The sequence below is a fragment of the Salvia splendens genome, chromosome 5 (genome assembly GCF_004379255.2).
Source record: "Salvia splendens isolate huo1 chromosome 5, SspV2, whole genome shotgun sequence".
NCBI classification, from domain to species: Eukaryota; Viridiplantae; Streptophyta; class Magnoliopsida; order Lamiales; family Lamiaceae; genus Salvia; species Salvia splendens.
In genome coordinates, this window is record NC_056036.1 from 32,410,727 (window position 1) to 32,421,564 (window position 10,838).

The 10,838-nt window shown below is 37.2% G+C and overlaps 2 protein-coding genes across 2 annotated transcripts; both read right to left on the reverse strand.

The window, feature by feature from the left end:
* Window positions 1-313: 313 nt before the first annotated feature.
* On the reverse strand, window positions 314-908 carry LOC121804128 (oleosin H1-like). Its single transcript, XM_042203668.1, has one exon. The coding sequence runs from the start codon at window positions 833-835 to the stop codon at window positions 314-316; it is 522 nt and encodes a 173-aa protein (XP_042059602.1). The 5' UTR covers window positions 836-908.
* A 2,636-nt stretch (window positions 909-3,544) lies between these two features.
* LOC121804129 (putative late blight resistance protein homolog R1B-16) lies at window positions 3,545-4,528 on the reverse strand. Its single transcript, XM_042203669.1, has one exon. It carries the CDS (start codon window positions 4,526-4,528, stop codon window positions 3,545-3,547), a length of 984 nt encoding a protein of 327 aa, XP_042059603.1.
* Between the last annotated feature and the right edge of the window lie 6,310 nt (window positions 4,529-10,838).

The window sequence follows — 10,838 nt, forward strand, 5'->3', positions numbered from 1 at the left end:
TTTGTAAATGCATTTATAAACCAGTTCTTGTTATAGTCCCCATTATTACAGATTACAGATGTTGATTAGTCTTTCAATCAGCGGATTTGATCAGAATATACACAATATACTGCAAAGTGAACACAAACGGCTTCTATCAATTCCAGACTAAATGTTTAACACACAAACACCACTATGTACACATCATACAAATAAAATATAAGTGCAAACTCATACATAAAAACTCAACACATACAAAACACCAAAACACATACAACAAATTTAACTACTTCCACATTATCATTATTCAATCCTCTCATCCAAATTCCCACCTTCAAGTCTTGGTGGCGCCGCCAACCGCGCCAGCTTGGGCGCCGCCTTCGCCTTCCTGCGCCTTACTCTTGATCGTATCGCCAACCTGCTTCGTCTTCTCCCCGACATACATCGTCCCCTCCTGCACGCGCCTCTTCGCGTAGTCGAGGGGCTCCTGCCCCGTGGCCTGGCGGAACACCCACGACAGCGACGAGAGGCCGGTGAGGCCGAACGCGCCCGAGGTGAGGAAGGCGGCGACGGTGCCGGCGATGAGGATGGCGGCGGGGAGGAGGATGGGGCTGAAGATGACGAAGAGAGGGGTGGCGACGGCCAGGCCGAGGAGGCTCCCGACGAGCGTAATCCCCGCGAGGCCGAGGAGGCTGCCGCCGACGGGGAGGAGTGTGAGGATGGCGAGGACTTGCCCCGTCGAGGGGCCGTTCTTCGGGAGGAGGCTCTTGGCGCCGGCGTCGTAGCGGTGGGGCTGCTGGTCGGAGTGGACTTGGATTTGGCGAGGGTGGAGACGGTCGCGGTCAGTGCGGTCCATGGTGAAGAGAAGAGAAGAGAAGAGAAGAGAAGATTAGTTAATTGCAATTTGAAATAATAAAGGGAGGTGGGATGTGTTGGGAGAGAGGGGTATATGAAGAAGGGGTTTGGAGTGCTACGTGTTGGAGGTGAGGGAAAGGTGGCTTGCATGAGATACAAGTTTCACTTCCATTTTGCCACATTTTATTCTTTGGGAAAATTTTTAAATATTTTTTTATAGTGAAACCAATGTTTATTAGTTCATGACCTTAACCGAGAAGTAGTTAACGTTGCTCTCCACTTTTAGGATGTAGCGTTATATTTGGGACATGATTTTTCTAAAGACTAGTTGGAGATTACTCCCTCAATTAGTAAAAACAAATTCCCATTTTATTATTTCTGGATACTCTTTGTTTAAAGTTATTTTTTTTTTCAATTTAGATAAATTAATATTATTATTCAACTGAATCATTATACTCATATTATTATATCATAAAGCAATATATGAAAAATTGGGACTCATTTTCCACTAACTCATTTCCTCATTCTTTTTTTCTAAAATCAAATAATTTCATAAAACTCGTGATAAGTTAAAAATAGGAGTTTAAATAATGGAGGGATGGTGTATAACTTAGCGGTGAAGAAATGAACTCCCATGCATAATAATCTATCGTATAGTGAGATTGATTTCATAAATAATACTCTTTCCGTACTGTATAAATAAGCTAATTGGAGATGACCTGAGTTTTAATATATAATTGGTAAAATAAGAGAGAATGAGAAAAAATAGTTGAAATAATGTAGTGGATGGTGGAACTATAAATGATAAAGTAAAAGTAAATTTGAAAATATTTCCATAAATGGATATGTACTATTTCTATAGGAGGGACAAAAAAGAAAACAATAGAGACAATTATTCATATAGTTATCTGGGGAGTCGTGTGTAGCTTTCAATTTTATTTTGTGTGTAGCATTCAAATTTTGTTCCCAAATACTATAATACACAGACTCTGTCATTTGTTTGAGACATTTATTCATATAGTTATCCGGGGAGTCAGTGTGCAAACAATGGCGAAACTAAAATTTTTATATTGGAGTCTAAATTACTGTTAAGATTATCGGAGTCGTCATTGCCACAAACAATTGCAATAAAAACAATAGAGATGCAAGAGATATAGATAAGCAAGAGAAATAATTAGAGAGTAATTTATAGAAAGTGTACATACATACAAAGACTATCGTTAAAAGCAAGACGTCAAAGAAATAGCAATGTCGGGAATCCGAAAGTGGTGTCAACACAACAATTATTAGTAATATTCTTCCTTAACTAAGTATCATACTCCTTGCGTCCCACAAGAGAATATGATATTATTAGTATTAATTGATTGTTTTTATTAATTTCATTAGCTTCGTTCACATTTCAATACGCACTCCAGTGCCAATTAGGGTTAATTCAAATAATAGAATGTTCAATGTTGATTGATAAATTTAATAACTTGACCCTAGATTTTTAAATTCTTACATTTGAAGCCTAAATTTCTTTCCATCAGCAAGGAAATCTGTTATAATCCAAGTTTAATAAGACATTAGTCTTCGCACCCTAAAATTCATAATAATTGAGCTCATATAAATCGACTTGAAATAAAAGTTGTGTGTGAAAGAGAGCCTTCTCCAATTCATTTCCATCATTCAACTAATAAGTCATCGGTTGATGAATAATGAATTTCTTGGAACCATAGACCACGCACGCGCCCGTGAAGTAAATCGTCCGACTGTAGTCGAGCACCTTGTTTACACACGTGCCAATGTTTTCCACAATTACCCACCTTTCGTCTTCCTTGGACAATCTCACAAGATTAAAACACGATCAAAAACTAAAATTTCAACTTGTGCTCGTACTACAGACTACTGTATTATTAATTGTCAAACACCTGATTTACTACGCCTTGAGTACACATGGCCAACCACTCTAATGGTACCTCTACAACACTAATTCATCTACTTCTTCAATGCCCTTGATTTCCAACACTATTTGGTTGGTTATGACTCTAAGGAAGATTGTGAAGTCTACAAGCAACCATATTAAATTTAGTAATATTACCATAATCAATGCAAATTTCAATAAGATAAACCGTAAAATAATTTAAAAATAAAAGGTCAATCAGAAACCTGGATTTACCAATATGCAATAAGCAAAGGCTTGAAAGAATGTACCTGTTGTACTCCTGGTCTTCCATGAGCTGAGAAATCAAATAAAGTATATCAAAATAGACACAAATGAAACAACTAATTATGATATAAACAGAACACAAGGAATGAATTCTTCATTACAGTTACTCAAAATAGTTAGGATGTTAGTTAAGAGATTAGTTAGATTGTTGCTGTTGAATAGGACTCTTCTATAAATAGCATTGCACTCTTCTTCTACAATTTATAAATACAATATTACTCTCTCTTCGTCTACACCATCCACGTTATCTTCTCCGATGTGAGTCATTTCGTGTTAAAGAGGCTGAGAGGAATAATATAAAATCCTCAAAATTGCTAAAACTTAAAAGTATGTTTTGAAGAAGAAAAAAATCTCAAAAAGCAAGTGTATTTTATATTTTCCAAAAGAGTTTGCGCCATATACATCACCGTGTGTTTGATATTACAAGTTTTCTAATATTACAAGGAAATATAACTTTGAAACGATGACCGAAACCATCTGGAGAGGTCATATACATGCAACTTAATCTTTCGAGCTTGTGAAGATGGCTAAGATCAATTGCCGTTGAAAGCAATCATGAATTGACAACTTTTTGATATTTGGAACGCCTTTGAGAAAACCATCCAACTTTGTTGCCTCCACTCTACGTAGAGTCAATGAAATCATTTGCAGCTTGTTTAGGACACTATAGTTCATTTTCTCATCTTTTAACAAATCAATTCCGTGCACCTTGAGAAATCTTATTTCAGAGAGCTTCCATAACTCAGCTGGCTCATCGAACTCGCCTTTAAAAATCAAGGTTTGCAAATTCCACAATCTTGATATTCCTCTAGGCATAGAATTGCAATTGGCAGCTAAGAAACATAGGTTGACAAATTCAAATATTTCAGTTGGGAACCCATCCAACCACATATCCATTAAATCCAACACCCTTAGAAATCTTTCCGTGAAAAATGCACCAGATGCAAACTTAGGATACTGAAAACCAATGCATATAACAGATCGAGTTAGTGACATTGACTCTGTTGAGCCATTAACATCATCCATTTCGTTTGATGTGTGAAAACTCATGCGGCGTGGATTAGAGAAGGTGAACTTGTTGGAACCGTTCAGAAACTTGTCTTCAGCAGATTTCTTGATGCATATATCCCTCAACATATCATGCATGCCGTAACCTTTTGGTTTTCCATTCATCTTGTATTTATTAACCAAAAATAGATTTCTCTCAACTAGAGACTTTAGCCAATCCTTTGCCTCTTCCTCCAAAACTCTTTCCCCATTTGATTTTACAAATCCCTCCGCCACCCACATATTTATGAGTCTGGAACCTTTAATCTCGTAGTCTTCAGGGTACGCTCCCATGTATAAGAAACATGGTTTCAAGTGATTTGGCAAGTGGCTATAACTTGAAGACAATATACTATAGCATTGCTCATCTGATCCAGAAATTGCTGCTATTACATTGTCCCCAATTCTCCTCCAATCATCTTCTGATCTTTCCACCATAGATAGCAACCCACCAATCACACTAATGGCTAGAGGAAGCCCACTGCAACCGTTGGCGATCTTTCGACCACAAGAGGGCACTCCTCTCCTCCACACACAAGTTGGTGAAGCAGATTCCAACTTTCAAACTCGCTAAGCAACCGCACCTGATGTTGCGGACTCGAAGTTAGACTTCCCGAACTCAACTGGACTGGATCTCCTGTTGTCAACTCAGACCGGGTGGTAACATGGGAGACTGATTTCTTGATCTGCCAACTAGTTTGAGCGTTTTTCCAACCAAATGAGCTATTCCAGTGTCCATACCTTGTGCCTCTGCTCATAAACTGAAAAAGCAAAAACAAGTAAATCAAACTATATACGCCAAAACCTCTTAACACAAACACTAATAACGTCATCCATCCCCGGCATTTGAAGCCACGGGAGGGTGATGTGATGATGTAAAAGTAAACTCTTAGGTCCAAAGGATTCACTAGAGCACAGGGTCTAGGAGATCATGAACTCTCATAATTCAGCCGTTGTCACAACAATCCCGCTTCAAAACCTCAACCATCTATACTATTGGCTAGTATAGGGAAGTCGGGATCGAATCCACGAGGACGGAAGGGTTTGGAATGCATTAAGAGAACCTTGGAGGGTTCAGCTGCTGCCACGCAACAAGAGGGGTGAGTTTTAACTACTAGACCTGGGAAATTAAACCTAATCTATTCTATCTACTGGGTCCAAAGGACTAGAAGTGCTTTAAACATAAATGCATGCATGATTCGAAACTGGAAATTAACTTTTGGGCATTTATCAAACTACTGGGTCTGGTGAAATAAAGTTTCCTAAAACAGCGAGACATAATAGCATGAAAGGTAACAGGACATGTTTCCCTAAATAGCTACCAACAGAAAAAGCTGCAACTAACAAACAAACGGCGGATCTGATTCTAACTACCGATCATCATCATCTTCTTCATCAAACAAACATGAACTAGAACGAAACAGAGCATACTTCAAATCGAACGTTAAACAAAACGATTAAGCTAAATATTAAAGAGGAAATCAACAATAACAGAAAATCAACAATAACAGAAAATTTCATGTAGATCCAAAAGTACGTACTCAGATTTAAACATTAAAGAGGAAATCTAAACTAGATCCAACAGATTCAACATCAATACAACCAGATCCATAACTTCCAACTCCGATTCTACTCCGATTCAAACAAATAACCAACAAATCAACTCAGATCTCTCCGATCTCAACACCAAACATCCAACAGTTGCGAAAAACATCCAGATCAGTAAAATCAACACAAAACATTGCAAATCAGAGTGAAAGCGGAAAATAGAACTAGATTAAACCATAAAACGTCAGAGTTTAACACAAAACAGTCGCCGAACTTCCGGCAAGGAAGTTGGCTAGAGAAAGTACGTGCGGAAAAGTTAAATGATTATTTCTTCGCCCTTATCAGGACGGTGTTACACTTCCAGCTGAACCAAAATACACCACACTACACTAGGGGTAGGAAATTATACCGAAATATCGGACTTACCGTACCGGAAAAATACCGAAAATACCGATTTTTCGGTATACTGCAGTTTCCGGTACGGTATGATACCGTAGCGCAGTGTTTCGGTACGGTAACGGTATCAATTTTTCTATACCGCGGTATACCGAATCCACGGTATACCGATAGATTATTATTATATATATATATATTAATATTAAATATGTTATAATATATATATTACATTTATATATATATATATATATATATATATTATATTAAAAAATTTTAAAAATAGAATTCTCTAAAATAAAAAAAAAACTAAATGTAATATTTTGGATATATAATATATTAAATTAAAAAAAATGTATATTACATTTATATATATATATTATATTAAATAAAATTTAAAAAATTTAAATGTAATATATATTACTATATATATATATACATTACATTTATAAATATTTTGGATACAATAGGTTTTTTTCGGTATACTGTTACCATACCGCATACCGTTATCACGGTATGGTAACGGTATCAAAAAATATCATACCGAATTTCCGATATACCGGAATTCCGGTATACCGAAAATTCGGTACGGTATCGGTATGAAATTTTGTCATACCGTAATTTCCGGTACGGTATGCGGTATGGCACTGTCGGTACGGTATACCGTACCGACCCACCCCTACACTACACTACCCCGAATCTTTCATGAAACCAAATGTGTGAGCTAAGTGAGTGAAAAACGAAAGAGCGAGCCAAGAACGGCTAAGGAATTTTCTAACTAAAAAGAGAGTTGAAATACCTCCGGGCTTTTCTTCAATACTTTTCCTCGTATTTATAGGCGTGGCTCCAATCCATAGGGCAACGGTCTTTGCGATTTGACGTTTGTACCCCTGAGGATTTCGCTCCTTTTTTAACCTTTTTTCTCATTTTTCCTCTGCCCTGGTAATTGATACTCGTTCCTGGGTCTGTCAGATAATTCACGCATCTGGACTTACAATTATATGTTAGCATCATGAAAAACATAGAGTTTAGATCCAAAACAAATGCATGAAATGAGCCTTATCAATCTCCATCGCACTTAGTCTGGTTCCCAGTCTAAGTGTGAAAAGTTTGTGCCTTGTTTATATATTTTCTCTGTTTTGTGTGTTATCTTCTCCCACTTAGCCCGATGCTCGGTCTAAGTATGAGAAGTTTTTATCTGATATTTGGGTTTTTATGTTTTTAGAATGTTTGTTGTTGCAACACTTACTACTCTTTTCCACTTTATCACGTCAGCTTTAGAGCAAGCTAAGCTAAAGTGAGAGGGGGGGAGTAGTGTGGAGTATTTGGACATAAGCATGACTTGACTTATTTATGTTTGCCTTTTGAACCTGTTAATCATCTAAATCAACTAAGCGAAGCATGCCGAACCATAAATTGATCAGTTGATAGTTCAGTTGGTAGGATAATGAGTCGTTGCAACGAAGCATGTCGAATCAGTCTATGTGTGTGTGTCCAAGTAGTGTTAGGAAAACATGAATGAGCTGGCAATAACAGAAGAGGGAAATAGTTGAATAAAGGGCAGGAGAAAGTGTGTCATGACCGCCCTCACTAAGGATAGTGAAGACGGGGAAGTCGTGACGATGAGAAAATAATAAAGGACGACATTTATTACGAAAACTCAGATAACCTTCCAAAAGAAATATTTTGGTCTATCGAATAGTTAAACAACGAATTAATGTCTCAAGGTAAATAATGTCATAACATAGTGTGGGGAAAAACGAAAGACTTTTAGAAAGAAAGAAATTTCACAAGGCAGTGGAAATCAGGTATCTAGAGAGAGTCATAGGATGACGCCCATGTATGAAGACACGCCGCATCCGGAAAATCTAAAGGCTCGACTTAACATCCGCCGCAACATCCCGCTCAACCTGGCATAGGGAAAACACATGCAGGGCTGAGTACTTGATATACTCAGTGGACACACGCCAAAATAGTTGATAAAAGTTATGTCATCCATATCATAGTGAACTCGAGTTTTTACATTCAGAAAAGAAATATCATCGAGTATCACCAAAACAGTTTCATAGACTGGCCAGTCAAAACAATCTCTCCACTTTCTCATCAATCAAACAAACACATCCTCTTACCATAGTGCGACGAAAGTGTGGCCACACTATTCGCCCACGAGACCGGCCGACTAGCAAGGACGGCTCCCGATCCCACCAGTGTACACAGCCTGATAGGGTTTGCGGCCCTACTCAGACCCGAATTCGTTTAACACAGCCCTATAGCCTAACGGAGCAAGCTCAAACGAACTAGGCATCAGGAAACAATCTCAACATCAAAACAATCATGGCATGACATAACACTTTAAACCACCCTTATAACACCGTATCATACGTTTGAAAGCGTAAAAGAGTTTAGTAAAAGAAAGCCCACCTCGCTTGCTTATACCCACAATTCACAACTTTAATGCAACCCTTGCTCTTGGTATCCACGTACGCACAACAACCCTTGTCAACACCATAACACAATCAGTCTTTCCATCAATACATTCATCATGCATGCCCTATCGTTCCTTTCATTGTTTTTTCTCATATTGTCCATCCCAAACGTTCACCAACATAAACGAAACGAACACTCTAACATACAACAACGTGTAACACATAGCCACATAATAGGATACGTTCTTTATTCGCACATGTATCATGTAATTCACTCAAAACTTGCCAACAAAGCTTATTTCGACAAAACCAGAATCTGGCAGAACAGTGCAGCTTTTTTGTAAAAATCATTAAAATTCCGTCCGATATCATATGAAGCTAAAATTTGGTCACCACACAGTAGACACATCAAGGTTCATCCAGTTAAAATTTCACACCAAAATCATATATTTTGATCAGTCCAAACAAAAACGAAACTCACTGGTCGGAACACAATTTCTGGCAGGACTGCGCAGTTCAATTGAAAAATTCGTTAAAATTTTATCCGTCATCAAAAGAAGCTGAAATTTTGACACAACATAGAAGACATCTAAAACGTCATCTAGTTAAAAATTCACGTGAAAATAAGATAGTTTGATTAGTCAAAAACTCGTCGGAACCTACTGTCCGAACACAACAGTTTTCATGTTCAACATTCACAAACCATAGTTCGTCTATCATACATTCACACATGCATATTCACGCTTCAAACACATATTCATGCTTCAAAAACGAGATTACCACCATGATTTCCTAATCACACATAACATTCACCAACGATTTATCCATACACTTACACATACACGTTCATACACGCACATACAGACACCTTCTTGCACAACCGTCCTTCCCAACCAATTAATTCTTAGATTTATGATTATCCACTCACTATATGCATGAGGGGTTCAAGATTCATGGATTCAATGATAAGAAGGGGGAAGGTGGATAAAAATTATACCTCTCTCTTGAAAACAATCGGTAGAAAAGACAATTCCTCAACGGATCTTGAGTTTCCAACTCCAAATCGAAGCAACAATGAAGGATTGAATTGGAGCACTTGGGAGAGAGGGGAGATGAAAAAGAACATGTGGGAGGAGAGGGAGGAAAAGAGGCGTGTATTATGAAGATTAGGGTTAGGGCTTTTCTTTTTTTATACTCAAGGATTAATTAAATAAAATAATTAAATTGCGGGAGAATAAAATAGAGGTCAATGAATAAATCCCACAATTTTAGCAAAATAGGCGTGTATTGAAGGGGAGGGATTTTCAAAAATTATGCCCTTTAATTGGCATAGATATTTATTTGGTATTTACTTGGAGAGAAAGATACTCACAAAATAGGTAAAAAGTTATTGAGTATCCCATAAATAAGGTAACAAAATAATTCAAGCATCTCCAAGTGGGGAAATAAAAAAGGGGCGTGTATAATGGGAGAAATCAAGGAAAAATACTTAATCTTCAAATCAAATAGGAATAGGATTTAAATTTGGTAATTTCTTGTAGGAAAAGACTACCACAAAATAGGTAACAAAGAAATTAATCCCACAAGTAATTGAAAGGCACATGAGGCGAAAATCATGGGGTCTTAAGGAAAGAAAGAGTCAAATCCTAATTAAAATAGGATATGGAGAGATTTAATTGGATTTTAGATTCAATGAAGGAAATAAATAAAGTATCAATTAAATCTACAAAATAATTTATTCTCCTAATTAATAGAAGATTTCGAAAATGCCAAGAAATGGGCAAGGGGTCGAAATTTTATGTAGAATAACATGGGGATAATTTGGTGTGGATTTAATTTGGATAAATATCCCAAAACAATTAATTAAATCTAAGAAAGAAAATATTATTTCCAATGGATAGGAGGGCCGAAAATTCCAAATAAAATGGCTAGAAAAATATGCATGATCCCATTTAATTTAATTCACACATTGGAAAACATATCATATTATTCCACATAACTCTCAACAATTAGTTTCACATCATTAATTCAAACCCTTAGAAAATCAAATTCCATAAAGGAAATTTCCATTCAACATCCACATTAATAGAAATAAAAGTCGCAAAATTTCGGGGTGCTACAAAGTGTAACCTGACCCAAAAAATATATATATATAGTTTGGGCAGGGAAGGAAATAATGTAACCTGACCCTGTGAAAAAGGTTAGATGAATAAGGCCAAAATGTCCAAGGGATATTGTCCAATTTTGGGAAGTTTGAAGATGTAATAGGGAGGCTGCTCCAATTTTGTTCCCAAGTTCACATGTCCTTCGTTGTTTTCAAGATTTTTCTGGACTTAGGACCCATAGGATCCTCACCTATTTACATCTTAACCCTTGGCCTC